General features: G+C 38.8%; 1 protein-coding gene and 2 long non-coding RNA genes across 4 annotated transcripts in view; 1 reads left to right on the forward strand and 2 right to left on the reverse strand.

The window, feature by feature from the left end:
* Positions 1-15,632, reverse strand: part of LOC6575186 (phosphoinositide 3-kinase adapter protein 1) — a 41,418-nt gene that overhangs the window by 16,188 nt on the left and 9,598 nt on the right. The window contains exons 1-4 of one of the 2 annotated variants that reach the window (XM_002001166.4): positions 3,802-4,313; positions 2,752-2,987; positions 2,460-2,599; positions 2,032-2,282 (exon numbers count right to left, since the gene is read on the reverse strand). In XM_002001166.4, coding sequence (XP_002001202.1) covers positions 2,032-2,282; positions 2,460-2,599; positions 2,752-2,987; positions 3,802-3,841 — 667 coding nt within the window. In that variant the 5' untranslated portion in view covers positions 3,842-4,313. Of the gene's footprint in view, positions 1-2,031; positions 2,283-2,459; positions 2,600-2,751; positions 2,988-3,801; positions 4,314-15,632 lie in introns of those variants that run through there. The other variant, XM_015167875.3, reaches the window with a different exon arrangement.
* LOC122757028 lies at positions 6,530-9,252 on the forward strand. Its single transcript, XR_006356921.1, has 2 exons — positions 6,530-8,496; positions 8,552-9,252. It is a non-coding gene; the product is annotated as an uncharacterized LOC122757028 (long non-coding RNA).
* LOC122757029 lies at positions 10,629-12,356 on the reverse strand. Its single transcript, XR_006356922.1, has 2 exons — positions 12,161-12,356; positions 10,629-11,092 (listed from the first exon to the last, which is right to left on the reverse strand). It is a non-coding gene; the product is annotated as an uncharacterized LOC122757029 (long non-coding RNA).

The raw sequence follows: 15,632 nt of genomic DNA on the forward strand, positions 1-15,632 counted from the left end.
TTTTTTCTAATTTCGCCATAAATTTAGGTGTTAAAAAATATGAAAAAAGTGTGTCAATTGCCGTGCGCTCGTTGCGACAAAGTGGCATAGGAATTGCAATTGTCCAGCCGACGACGCAAATGGTCAGCCCAAGCCATAATTTCTCTATGCGTGGGGCCTGTCAGAACCAATTTGCAGTTAGCCTGCGCAAATGCAGCAAATGACAACGAATGCCAAAAGCAAACTAAGTTGCGTATTGGGTCAAAGAGAGGCTGACATAGAAGTGCTCATGCATAGAGATACGTTGGACTAAATGTTGGACAAGGAACTCAAGGAAAACCCCAACATAAATATATAAATTAAATAAATATATAAATTAATTATTATATGTTAATCTTAGTAATCTATTGAAATAATTTTTGAAAATTCTGAGCCCGTAAAACTTTCTAATTACAGGCGAGTCTCAATAATTTGTACCACGCTTAATCGAAAATCGCGATGAATTGAAAAACAAAAATTTATATCCTTGAAAAAAATTCGTTCTCGATAATTCTAGATAACTTGAATTTCTGTGCTAATCAAAAAAAAAAAAAAAAAAAAAAAAAACTTATCCCCTTGCCATTTCGAATTATTGAGACTCTACTGAATTATTCATATCTACATTGTATCTATTAGATTCAAGTGCCCTATAGAGTAGTCTAAATATTGAGTTGATAATCTTTTCAGATTATGCTCAAGTATTCCCTCAAGTGGCTCCATGTTCCCCGTGACTACAGGGCCTTGAAGTTGCATACGAGTGGCAGGCTATAAATAAATTGTCCTGAGCATTTCATAAACCATCGAGTTATGACTGTAACTGCGCAGAGTCATCGGAAATTCGTGAGCTTGGGACCTGAATAGGGGGCAATCAGGCATGCAGCTCCCCATTTCGGTGGCATTCATCACGCTGAGACGACAGCAACTGTCAATGTCAAGCCAGTGCTGGGCCGGGCCGGGCCAGAAGCTAGCGTCAGCTGAGATGGTGCCCAGCTCATTACGGCTCAAAACAAAGCCCAACTCTCGCGACACACTGGCGACACTGTCCACTAGCAACAACAACAGCAACAACAACAACAATTATCACTTGCGTAAACATTTAAATGTTGTTAAAGTGGCAGAGACCACAGACCCGTGGCGCCTGGCAAAAGGCAAATATCGGGAGGCGGCATAGGTGGTGGTTGGGGGAGCTGTGCTTAATATGCAAACGTGATGCACCGAGTGGCAGAGCGCGCGTTTCTCGGGATCGGCCCCCATCAAGCTGACAGCCGCCAAAGTGCAAAAATGCGAACGTGAAACGAGGCCAGCAAATGGAATCTGTTTTTTATTTAAATATATGCACATACATATGTATGTCATATATCTACATACATAATGCATTGCACTTGACTTTCCTAGCAGGCTCTAGCACCACTACGGACAGCTGCTGTCACACTGTGCTAACGGAATTTATAGACTTGCTTATAATATCTAGAAGTGTTAGAGTTAGTTAAACTGAATTTGTATATAGATCGGGATTATATAATGAAAAGTGAATCTAATCATAAGGGAGAGAAAGGGATAGAGAGATAGGGGTTGAGCAAAGGACTGATAGAGATCTGGAGTTACTATAGGGCATATATTTATACTCTAGAATCAAAGTTGGTATCTCACTTTGTTAACGAACCATTTAAATAAATTTAAACGTAGTTTACATTGAAGAGATATAACTTAGGGAAATTCAATAGACCAGAGCTCTTGCTATATGCAATATGTAATATCTTTTAAGCTGTTGTAAAAATACTTAGCCTTATAAATGATGTATTTGCCTTTGTCTATACTTTCTTGTCATGGTTTATATATAAAGCACCAATTCGGCTCATTTCAGGGCTTACTATGCCAAACTAAACATATAAATTCTTCTATGCCATTTCCGATTTTTCAGATCTTGTGTCATCTGCCTTAAGGCAGGTGTAAATATTTCTATATACTGCATTGGCAAGCTCATATTTTATAGCAAATATTTGGTTCACTCACCTCTTCTGCGATAGGATGGGCCGCGAAATTTGTTGGGCGACAGCAGTGGGGGTCGCGGAGCCAACATGCTGGGCACCTCATCCGGGGAGCTGGCTCCAATCGATGGCGATGTGCATGTAGATCCGGATGTGTTGAATTGTCGCTGCTGCTGTTGTTGCTGTTGTTGATGTTGTTGTTGTTGCTGTGCCCAGTTGCCGAAGGAGTGACGACGTGTGCCGCCGCTGGGTAGTGTGTGATGCCGCTGGGACTTGCTGTGGATGAGGGCAGATGAAAGAGGAGCGATGTACGCGCGATTAGCACAGTCAATGCTAATGAATGGCTAGGGGATGGGCGCTAGCAATGGGAGCTGGGGGCGGGCCGGGGTGTAGCTTGAACTGTTTGGCAAACTGTCAACAGCTGCATCCTGTCAACAGGCAGCACGAACTCACCTTGCGTTAAAGACCTCGTCATGCTCGGCACCGCCTCCGGGGCACTGGGAGCTGTGCGTCTCATTGCAGGAGCCGAGCCGTTCGCGAAATGATTCGGCCGAGCGCTGGCAATACATCAGCGGCTGCATTTCAAACGATTGCTGTGGAGAGTGGCAAATGGTAAATGCTAAATGCTAAATGCTAAATGCTTGTTATGTTCATGGCAAATGGCAAACAGGAAGTTGTGCAGATCGGACATGATAAATTGGAATTTTATGGGCAACAAGAAAGAGAAGAACAAAATTATACTCACTTGTGAGAAACCGCCCAGCGAGTTGAAGCTGCCGCGCGGACTGCCAAAGGCCATCGTTGCCGTCGTATCCAGATTGGCCGATGTGATGAGACGCATCTGTTCCGGATTGACGACCAGAGCGGGGCGTGGACTGCTGCCCTTCGAGTTGCGGCGCTTAAATATCGAAAAGCCTCTGCCGGAAGACTGCGAGTCCGGCGTGCGAGGCGATTTGGCGTCATTGAAATAGCACGGATTATCTGAAAGTGCAAAAAGAATTGGTAAAGTTGAAGTCAGTTCAAATACATTTATAACAATAAAATATATTTATATAATTACTGTATTTTTTGTAAGGAGTAAAGCTTATCTAATATAATCATAGACTTGACGAAAATATAAAAAAATTGTAGAAAAATATAGAAACAATATTATTTAAAAAATTGATCATTTATTTAATTTTAAAATGCCTTAAAAATATAACTTAAGGAATTTTTTTTCAGGGTTTCTTTTGGGAAACCGATTTAATGTTTGTAATATAATATATAATCATTATATTATATAATTATTATAATATTATCAAATTTGTATAATTGAATTTACTTAACTTATGCACATCTTTTCTTATTTATAAAAATATTTATTTATTTATCGATAAATAAATAAATATTTATAAATACATATATACATTTGTTTATGATCTTTACCTACATATACACAGCTTTATACCTTTATCCATTAATCTATCTACCTATCTATGAATATACCTATCGATCTGTCAACCTAATCTATTCATCTACCTATCCTTAATTTTTATATTGAAACATGTATCTATCTAAAATAAATAGAACTATTATATATTCAATAACTATATCTATCCACTTGTCTATCTGTTTAATCTTTACCCTTTGATCATCAAATACCATTCTAATATAACTATCTATCGATCTATACATATGTGCATATATGTATCCAACATTTTACAACTTATCTAACTAAATTTATTTGTTCATCTAAATCATCTATATCATCCATCAATCTATTCATCTATTGTCTACATTCATTTCATATGTTTACCTGAGAAGAAGGCATTTGTATTATCCATAGTTAGAAACATCTTGGGATCGTATCAAGCCGAGTCGCTGGCAGTTCGTTCGATAAATTTAACAATCTGAGCACGATTATTTCGCTGTCTAATTCACAAATGCAATTTATGATGCATTTTAACGGTTTGTCATAGACGAGAGAGTTCGCTTGCAGCACTTTCACTGGCTGCGCATGCGCACTCGCCAAGAGATTTAAAGCGCACACACACACACGCACACGCACAATAGACAGCTGCACACACAAAGTGTTCGATGCAATGCCAAAAATGGCAAACGATAAATTATAAGATAATAAAAACAAAACCCTTTTGGTTTCACTATGCAAATTGTGCGCAATGTCTGTTCGATTGATTTAACTGCGAAAGCGCGCCAAACACATTCAAATTGTAACGGTCACAAAGTTGTTGTTGTTGTTGTTGTCGGAGCTGCTTTGATTTACTCAACGCGTTGCGCGTGCGTCTGCATTGAATTCCCGAAACGGAATAAATTCTAAAACTTCAACGAGAACAAAACACTTGAGCGGTCTGACGTCGACGTCGACGTCCACTTCAACGTCAACGTCAGCGCCAGCGACGCGCCGCTGCTGCAGCCGCTGCCATAGAGAATCCCTCACTATGGTTATTTTGTGCACATACATACATATGTACATATGTATGTTTGCCTCGCGCTTCTTCTGGCTGTGCAGCAGTGAAGCATTCACTCTCCCTCGCACGCACTATAACACACACACACACGCATGCATATACGCATGCGGGATCAGTGTTTAAATATGGTTACCATATTGCACCCACACACACAGCTCTGCCGCTGCCGCTGCTGCTGCTGCCTCTGCCTCTGTTGCTGCCTCTGCTTGGCCACTCGAGTGCGTAAGGAAAAACTCAACAAGAGACGAGCTCACTTTTCCAGCAACATTGTTGTTGTTACTGCTGTTGTTGTTGTACCTGCGCATGTTTTTCTTTTGCGTGCGTTTTTCGCATGATCAAAATACTGTCGTCTCTTGTGCATGATTTCGTTTCCCAGCCATCCCTGCTATGACATATTCCCTATCCACAAACTATTCTCATCCCATAAATGCAAGGAACGTTTTGTCTTGGGCTCGTCGCGCATATTTGATGAGTTCCGATAGGCAAGAGGTAAGCAACAATAACAGCAACAGCAACAACAAAAACGACAACAACATCAACTATTGCTATATACATACATAAGTACCTCTTGGTAGTCGTGTCTTATCAGTGTCAATGTTTAAATTCGTCTCTGTTTATAGCGAGGTAGCCGCACTTAGGTCTTATACCTGATATTTGTCCTTTCAATTTATAGATATACATATGAATGTACATATGTATTTAAATATTATCACTTTTTTCCAAGTGAAACTCTGCTGAGTGAGAATTTTTAAGGAAAAAGTGAATAGAAATTGATTGTAAATATATTCATGTCTAAATAAGATAAAATATATATTAATTTTTTATTTCATGGTTTTATATATTTTCTTATTTTATTTTACTATAAATCTTTTTTTTTTTTTTTTTCAAGAATATATTAAAAATATATTTACTCATTTAATATATTCATTATTGAAATATTGTCTTAAATAATATAAAAATATTTTACTTAACTGTATATATTTTTTAATATTGTATTTTATTAAAAATCTATTTTAAAAATATTTTTAGGGAATTTAAATTTCAGCTAAGAATTTTCGAGAATATTTATTATAAACTAAAGAGTTTATATAAAACTTTTAAAAATTAAATGTTATTTATTTATTATAAACTACAATGCCTATATGAAAGTGATAAGACTATTTACTCAAATTTATTTAAATTATATTATTATTATAATTAAATTATATCAAGCCAAACTCTCTGATCTCTACTTTGTAAATCATTTTGCCTCCTTCCCTGTTTCAATTCACAATTTGGCACATTTGTCGGCGGGCTATTAGCCAGGCCCGCATAGTCCAAATGGTAATCAATAAAATCTTCTCGGCCAAAATAGACAACCATAATACGAACTCGTAATGCGAAAAAAGACGACAAAAGAGCAGAGCAAATAGATGTAAATGTAAGTGAAAAGTTCGAGGGGGGAGTGGAAGAAGAAACGAAGGATCATCAAAGGCCAGCAGCAGCGGAGGTATGCACATTAAAAATGTGTTAGACGGGCGCATTGAAAATGTCCATGAGGCAGGGAATATACTGGAAACATACTGCCTCATAGGAGATGCCGTGGTGGAATAATTAACGAAAGAGACGACTCCAGAGTGACTCCATGTGGCTGACGGCGGAATTTCTGAAGTGGACTGCGACTGCCACTGGGACTGGGCCAACGAATGTGGCAGATGCAACGCACATTGGGACCGATGGAAAACTCGTAAAAAGTCGGTCGGCAGCCGTAGAAATTGCACATTTCGTAGTTCATAAAATGTGGAAGTCGAAACCCGGACGAAGAGCGCTGCGAGGCTTGAGTGTGCACTCTGTTCAAATTGTTTCAATGCCTCTCCAGGGGCAAATGCATCTCTCTCTCTCTCTTTCTCTCTGTGTGAGTGTGCGTGTGTGTATGTGTGAGTTGGCGTGGCAAACGTGTGCCGCCTGCTCGCATGGCATGTGGATGCAAATGATCTTGAAATGTGCATCGAGTACTTGCACTTACACAATTGCATTTGCCTGCACATAAATGTCAAGTTGTTGTCTTCGCCTGCTCGCACTTTGACTCTGGCTCGGTGCGGCTCGGTTCAGTTCAGTTCGATTCGTAAATGGCTATGGGCCTCGTTTCTAGTCGTAAATCTGTAGACGCTGAACGGCTACCTAAACTGGAGCAGCGAGAGCAACCCTTCCGCATGGCCAACTCCTCCTTGGGGCAACATTTGGAAGCACTCGCTGATTGCTCTATGGCGTTGACAGGTTAATCACTTTCCTTAGTGTATATTCTCTCTCTCCCTCTCTCATTGTTGTTACAGTTCTCTTGGGTCAGTTTTGGTTTGATATTATAAAGTGATTCACCTTTGTTTTATGACAGCGCAACAAATGCAGCCAAAGTGAGACATTGAGTTACAAACAGAATGAAGCCTTCAGCGGCTCCGACTACTCCCATAGTACGATATAATAAACTTGTAAGAGAATCAAATAAACTCTGACTTTAATTATGAAGCACCGCTCCTCAGCCAGCAGAGGAAATTTCTATTCGATATAGATTTATTGACATATATTCCTATCTAATTCTATTCTTAGGAACTGTTTAAAATGGTATTTACATATATGAAAGAATCATTGTATGATTAGATTATAATATGTTAATTATGAAACCTTGGAGAGAGTTATAGAAATAAACTATGATGGCTCTATTTTGACTATCGGGGCTCCCATAAACTGAATTTCCTGTCTTTTTGAAGTTAAAACCCTAAACTGAAAATAGAAATTTTATGATTTCGTGAGAGCTTGCTGAACTCTGGAAGCTTAGCAATGCTAGAAACGTTTTAGATTTTAGCTCTTAAGTTGTTAATGTCTTGAAGAGAGAAAATATGCCCATATAATAATGATTTTTTTAGAATTTACTCAAACATCTATATGAGTACACAAAATCGATCAACCTTCGACGCATTTCAAGGGAGTTCTCTCTCTCTCTTTCTTTCTCTCTCTCTCTCTGTCTCTCTCTCTCCATTTATCTCTCTCTTTCTTACTCTCTCTCTCTCTCCATTTTAGATCAATGGGTCAACCAGAGAAGTCATATATTAGACACTTCATCAATTCCTATATTTTTATGGAGTTCAATTATAAAGTAGTTATTATCTGAGTACTAAAGTACTCGGAACAAGCTATTATTGTGCAATAAACGCACTAATGATTGACTTGTATGGCTGAATTTCTGCTTCCATATATGTAGAAGAAGAAGGGGAAAACAACAGGCCAACTGGCATGCAAAAAGGAGAATTCCTAATGCTTATTGTTGCAGCTGTAGCACCGACTGGGCTATCCATTGCATTTCCTCAGGAACTGGCCACTGAGCCGAGAGCGAGTGTGGAGCGAGCCAGTCGATATGAGCAATTACACGCAATGTATTATTTATTATTCTTTTTGTAATATTTCTCTCGTAGGCGCAGGTTCGCCCAGGTTGAACAGCAGCAAAGCGTGCTCATATTTACACAGCTAATTTCATTAGAATTCCGCGTTGTTGGCCAGCTGGTTGTACAGTGCACCATCCCCAACACACACACACACACACAGATGTGTGAAGACCCCCTTTATTTGTATTGTGAATCATTTTATGCGCATTACGAGTTTTCCTTCACGTTCAATTGAAAATTTTTGTTTATTATTTTCGTCTTTTTATGATTTAACCCCAAAGGCAAAAGGAAAAACCTCAACAAACCAAACCGTTCACGGCCCGGAAGTTTGGCGACGTCCACAATGTGAAAAGCGTGGGCGAGGGGGGCAGCTGCATTATGATTATTATTATATTTCATTTTGAATTTCCCTAAACAAAAATTATCGAAAATTGAAGCTAAACCCTGTCTACGGCTGTTGTTGTTCCCTGGAAATGGAAATGGAAATTGAATAGAGAAAAGGCATTTGCTTGCAGTTTTACGATGAAGACGGGACGCACAATTGTTTGGTATTTTTCTGGTATTAATTTTGAGTTATTTTTACGTAGCTCATAAAACGGACAGAGCGTAAGTCGAATGCTTTAAAAATCATTAAAATGTGCATTCGAAAGTGTTATTTTAGTTGGCCATACGCAAACAGAGAAAGCCATTAAAATACATCTCGAGTTCCGCCCACGCGGCAAGAGCTGCAGGGCAACAGTAGCCCAAGCGGATGCTGCCAACAACAATCGCTATAAAAACAACAACGTCAAGAGCCGAAGGCAAATAGCTCAAATATTTCGTGTCTAATACGGCGCTACGGAAGTAGGCCGCCCGAAGAACTCAAAAGGAAACAAAAATCGAGCGGAGACCCGAATTGAAACTCTTCAAGGATCGCTGGGAAGGAAAACAAGTTGGCAAATGCTAGGCGGCATGCCGGCCAGGATGTGGCCAAGGATAAAACCAATAAAACTAATAATAATAATACCTCGCAGCTCGCTCAGCACGTGTGAGCCATGCCAAGTAGCCCTCCAAAGGCCACTCGAGAAGACTCTACAGCGGAAATGCCCAAACACACATAATCCAAAACATTAGCATTAGGGATGTGATGAGGAAATGGTAATAAACCAAGAGAGATGCGTGTGAGAGAAAGGTAAGCAGGCGATTCTCTCTCAAAGACAGAAGTGTGAAAGTGATTTTTACTACCTGATCGAGAGGCGTAGGCGGTTACTAAGCGTGTCTGTGTGTCTGTGTGAGTGTGTGACGCCTTGTTAGATGTCAATGAGTGCCATCCGAAAAGTAATCAAATAAACACATTTATGACCATTGTTGTGGTTGACATGATGCCAAATCGGTTGAGAGGGGTAAGCGCGATCATCTATAAGTAGCTCGATATGGAAGACTTTTTATTTGATATTTCGCTTATAAGAAATACTAAACTAAGTTGCATGCTGTGACTGACTGACTGATCAGCACCTAGGCAGACTGACTGATTGACTTACTGCTCAAGGACAGATTGTTAAAAAGACCGACACATTGATAGGCCAGACTGAATTGATTGACAGACATACTAAAAGACCGATTTACTGATAGACATACTAACAGACTAATTGATTGATTGATAGACTAAGCGACTGCATGATTGATTGACAGACTGGCTGTCGACTTACTTATTATTATAGGATCGACAGATTGATTGATTGACTGATGGAAAAACTGATTAATAGTCTAATGACTGACTGACTTACAAGCCCCTGACTAAATAACTGAATGATTTGTTGTAAATTTGACTGAATATACTGATTGTTTGATTGACCAATTGACAAGTTGACTAGGTGACTGACAGATGGATAGCCAGATTGACTGATTGACCGTCAGACTGACTTAATAATTATTAACTGATTAACCTGATTACCTGATTAACTAATTGACAGGCTACCGTTGGTCGTACTGTTGAGTTAGATTGATTGAATAGCTAACAGGATCAGTGAGTGATTGACTGACTATTTGACAGTATGACTGATCGCACAAATCGACAGTCAATCTGTCTGATTGATTAATTATTTGACTGAAAGGCAGATACGCATAAATGTATTTACTGTACTTGTAGAAGTCTTCCCCCAACATCTGCATAAAATCGATATATCTTAGATTTTTAACACATTCCATTAAAGTGCAGGGCATAAAATCTGCCCAATGCTCGAATCCATTGATGTAGTTCAATAGGTGTTTTGAAAATGCATAAAATGCATTCATAAATGCATTGGAATGCAATGCAAGCAGGACTCGGGCACTAGCCACACAGCCATTGGACGAGCAACAGCAGCCGCCAGACATCTGCTCAACAGATTTCATTCCTGGACCAGTCGCTCTGTTGCTCTCGTTGCATCTGGGGCCTCGCCTCGGGCCACAAACAAATGTTAATTATTTTCTTAATGGAAATGCGCACATGACACGAAAACAAAAAAAAAAAAATGAAAAAACGAACCAAAAACAACAAAAAATAGACAACGTCAGCGTTGTCTTCCGTGTAAACCTACCTACACGAAGAAGAAGCAGCAGAGGCAAACGCAGCAAGCGAGAAGCTTGAAAATCCCCGACATAGCAATGGAGCCCCCAATTCCAGCCAGCGTCCCCTGTGGAGCGCGTGTCTACAGTATTTTTTTCGGGCCTATTTTAGGGAAGGGGGCGAACATTACTTTCTGCGCAGTTGCTTACAATGTTTCTTGATAAATTTTATAAACGTGCATAAGTAAAATGTGAATTCTCGAACTGCAGTCTCAGCTTCATCTTCAGCTTCCCCTCGGCCTGGGCTGTGGGCAACCACAGGTTGATGTTAAATGTCAATTGGCATACCCCAGAGGATCAGTGGCGCATTAATTACACAAACTCCCCAATCGCGAGCCACAGTCTCACAGTTCTCAGTGTTGATGCTTCTAATGATGTTGTTGATCTTGTTACGCTTTGCACTTAGCGTCGCATTCTATTTTTTTCTCAATTTTTTCTCGTTTCGTTCCTTCCAGCAGAGATCACACTTCAAAATTTGATTTATTTAGCTTTGACTGCACTTGTAACATGAGCTGAGGCAAGAGCAGGAGGCTGGCTATCATGCACACTTGCTGCGGCTGTCTATATGCATAGCATGGAATCCTATAGAGCAGCTACGACTGCGTAGAGGTATAAACTATCATGGGTTCTTATATAGTAGTGGACTTTATGTAGTTTGTTTTTATACTCATTCACGAAAGTGAATCAGTATATTGGTTTTGTGCAATGTCCGTCTTGCTGTCCGTCCGTCTGTCCGTCTGTCCGTCTGTCCGTCCGTCCGTCTGTCCGTATGAACGCAATCTATTTCGGCGCTATCGAAGCTAGAGACTTGAAATTTGGAACACATACTCGTGTATATCTCCGATTTATAAAGTGTTAAAATTTTCCCGATCCGCCCACTAGGGGCGTGGCAAATCGGAAAATGAATTTTCCGATATACCAGAAATCATGTTTGTTGAAGAGCTAGAAAGCTGAAATTTGGTATGTAGGTCCGCGTTGACCACCCAAGATCACGAGCTATGGCGGATATATCTACGCCCATTGGGGGCGTGGCAAATCGGATAAAACTGTATCTCCTAAAGTTGTAAACCTAGAATGCTGAAATTTTGCACGTCAGCTAATGGTATGATTCTATAAAGTCTGAAGATAAATTATAAATCTACGCCCATTGGGGGCGTGGCAAATCGGACCTGAAGATATAGTGATTTTTTAAATTCTCCTATATTTTGGACACTATTGATGGCAGAGACCTCAAATTTTGTATATATACTCGGACTGATCACCCAAGACCAAAAAGTTTTGTCGGATATATGTCCGCCCACAGGGGGCGTGGCAAACCGCAAAAGTTTATATCTCCTGAAGTATAATAGCTAGAAGCTTCAAATTTGGATAGTTGAGTTACTGGTAGCCTCCTCTATCGATTCCCCAAAAATAATTTTTACGCCTCTTTAGGGGCGTTGCATATCGAAAAATACCCTGTAATTTTCACATTTTTTGAGGGTAAGCATTCAAACTTTGCAGTTAGGGTACCGTTATCTCTTTCTAAAAACTGACCAAAAATGAGGTGTCTACGCCCAGTTGGGGCGTGGCAAATCGGAAAAACCTGTATATTCTACAGTATTAGAGCGAAACTTAACTACTAAATTGTTGATGGTATGTGAATGAGTATTCCGCAGTCGGTAACGCCCGACTGCAACGTTCTTACTTGTTATATTTAGTCTCTTTGGTAAACGTATGCCAAGGGCTTAATTTTACTGGAGCTCGAATAGTAAAAAAATAATTTGTATTTATACTTTTTCAGTTGTCAGTTAGACATTAAAGCAAAAGTTTTCAAAATGAAAAGGCTATTGAAAATATTTTTGAACTACATATAACTCCCATCTATGATTATCCTATATATTTTCTATTATACTATAATACATATGTATTTATCTAAATATATTTAAAAACATTCCTTAACCAAATGTTATATGTGTAGGATTTATAAAATTTCTTAACCATATGGAAAGTACGATTTGTAGGATCATAAAAGTTATTATAAGATATGCTATATATGGAGGACATGTAGGACATTGCGATATTTTATATATAAATCACATAAGATATTAAAAAAATATACTACATCATATAAAATACTATACTATAAAATAAATACTACATCATATAAAATATACTATATCTTAGGACCTCCCTATAAATATGTATGTATCATTGAATTTCTTTAAGATAAAATAATTTTGTTCCAACAAAATTTCCCTTCAGGAACTGTAGCAGAAATATATTTTCAGCCAGACACAATGTGCGACATTTCCACATGGCTGTCAAAATAAATATTTAGCCGACCCGCTGCCTCCTGGTGCAGGAGTCGTTGATCTGGGCCCTGCCCACACAGCAGACTAGGAGATGCGACACGCATCGTTTCGTTTTCATATTTGAGTTTAGAAATTTGATCAAGTTCGCAGTCAGCTAGCCAGGATCTGTCAACTCTTCTGCTGCTGCTGCTGCTGCAGCGCTGCATCAAGAGCCGCATTCCACGCCCACTCTAGCAAATGATTATGAGGTGTATAATTAAAATGTTTACGCGCTTGTCCCTGGCCGTGTAATTCAATTATGAAGAATCATTTGCAGCGCACGCTGAGAGACTCGCTCTAATGTCTACGGGTATTTTTAGAAGTTATGTCTGGGCAGGGGGATTTGCCTTGATTTATGCCAGGTCATATATTATTTGGACTAAGTGCCAAGGCAGAGTAATTGCCAATTTTTCGGGGAAGAGCTGAAATTGAAACATTAGCAATTGCATTTAACGACTTTTATGCCTCTCTCACACATACACACACACATATACTCGCACAATTGATGCACTTAAAGAACCCGTTCCCTCTCAGCAATTAAGTATACGACATGGAAATTGACGTAGAGCCAACGAAATGATCGCTGTGACGTCATCATTGGCAATGAGACAGATGATTTTGCATAGCCAATTGGGGCCACGAATTCATTTTCTCTGATAGATTTCTTCATCGTTCGCTGGCCGCTGCTAATTGTTGATTGTCTCGTGGTGGCTCTCGCTCTCTCGTTCTCTCTCTCTCTCTCTCCCTCTCTCTATCTCTCTCTTTCTCTCTCTCTTGCCCCCTGGTCCTTTCTCACTCATTCCAAAACAAAGGCCGCGCCAAGTGCGTGCAACAATTAATTTACGCAAATATTTACAAAACATTCAATTATTATTTTAGGTGTGTAATGAGCATATTACGCAGAGCCAAGCAGCGCACGTTGAATCATTCGACTCATATACATTCATACATATGTATATCCATAATCTCCGTTTCTCAAAAATAATGGTGGGAGAAATTTTCACGTTTGTGTATGGATTTTTAATTATTTACGTCACTGATTGTTTATAAATTTTTTATTTAATCAGCAGCATTTTCGGAAATGAGCATTTATCAACTTATATAAATAGCCTTTTGATGCATATGTACTATATAAAGAGCTGATTTAGATATGATAGGATTTATGAATATGCCCATATAGCTTAATATATTTTTAATTTTCGCTCATAAATATTCCCATTAATATTGCCAGTTTCAGCTATGATAGGTACTGCAATCGAAAAGTATTCCTATTTTTTTAGATTTGGCATATCAACCAATAGGCTTTCATTGGTCTATGTCAGATATTTGCAAGTACTATAACACAAAATATTACAATAGGAAATATTAATAACTATAAATTCTGCTTTAAAGCTTACATTTCTTTAAATCAAGAGGTTTGTAATTCTCATTTTTAATTAATCACGGTTTAGGACTTGATTTTGACTCGGCATTATAAAAACTTCCAAAAGTTTTAGAGATTTTTAGAATAATTTTGTTTGGCAAAAAATATATGAGTGAAATAGTAAACTATATAAAATTTTACATTAAAAAACGAATCAAAAAAAAAAACAAAATAATAATAATAATAATAATAATAATAATAAAATTGCTTATCATTAATATTGAATAAAAATTTTAAATTTGTAATATAAACTTTAAAAACATAAATTTAACTAATTGTCTAGCTTTAAATAGAAATCAGAAAATATTAAAGCAAATTAAATTTCTTTGAATTAAAATTCAGTGAAATTGTTTGCATTATAATTACACCAGCTATTGTGAATGAATTAAGAGGCCGCAACTGTGAATGGCTAATGCTAAATATACATTTGCATAAAAATACTGGACCACGCAATGAATGCAATTAAACAGCGCGAATGAATGAAAGTCAATGCGGATTTAATGAATGATTTTATATAGCATCAACGACAATAATATCAAACTATTTATAGAAATAAGAGAGAGTGTGCGGGAGAGAGAGGGAAAGAGAGAGGTCGGGAAGATTGGCAGACGGACAACGGAATGGACGAGGGTTAGTCGAGCGAGGCTTCATGCAAGAGTTTATCTGTGTGTGTGTGTAACTGTATGTATGAGGCCTGCATAGCTATAGCTATCTCTCTCTTTCTCTCTCTCTCTCTCTCTGTTTGTGTGTGTGCATGTCTGACTGACTGCGACGCGCGAGTTTTGTGTTTTAATTGCGCCATTTCCCATATCAGCGCTGTGATTATTTATTTTAGTCAACATATAAATAACAGAAAACTGTGGCAACTGCTGTGGCTGCTGCTGCTGCTGCCGCTGGACGTGGAAGCTGGGCCTAGGTAGCTGGGCGCGAGGGCTGGAGGGGCGAAATGCCGCACAGTTCAGGCCATGCGATAACAATCGCTGGAACATGCCACAGCCTAATTAGATGCTTGCTCGACATTTGATTTGTTATTTATGATTATTGTTATTATTATTTCTGTTATTATTATTATTATTATTATTATTGTCATTATTATTATTACAGCTTATTACAGCATTGTTGATCGCGGTGCCAGTTGTTCACAAATTGATGAATGACCCCGCCACGGCGCGGCGTCTGCACACTGATTCAGTCTCAGCTCGATCGCCGTTTGTCTGCAGCAGCGTCTGGGCGCTGCATATCTATTGGATAAGTGCCACAGCGCCCAGATACTTAAAGATCGAGCACTTTTATTCGTTATTTTCCCAGGCAAGAGCCAAAACAACTGGCGTCTCAGTTGAGTTGAGCTGGGAAAATACCGCAGTTTGCAGTTTTCTTTCTCTTGCTTTCCATTCTTTAGGTGG

This window comes from Drosophila mojavensis, unplaced genomic scaffold (genome assembly GCF_018153725.1).
Source record: "Drosophila mojavensis isolate 15081-1352.22 unplaced genomic scaffold, ASM1815372v1 contig_231, whole genome shotgun sequence".
Taxonomy (NCBI): Eukaryota; Metazoa; Arthropoda; class Insecta; order Diptera; family Drosophilidae; genus Drosophila; species Drosophila mojavensis.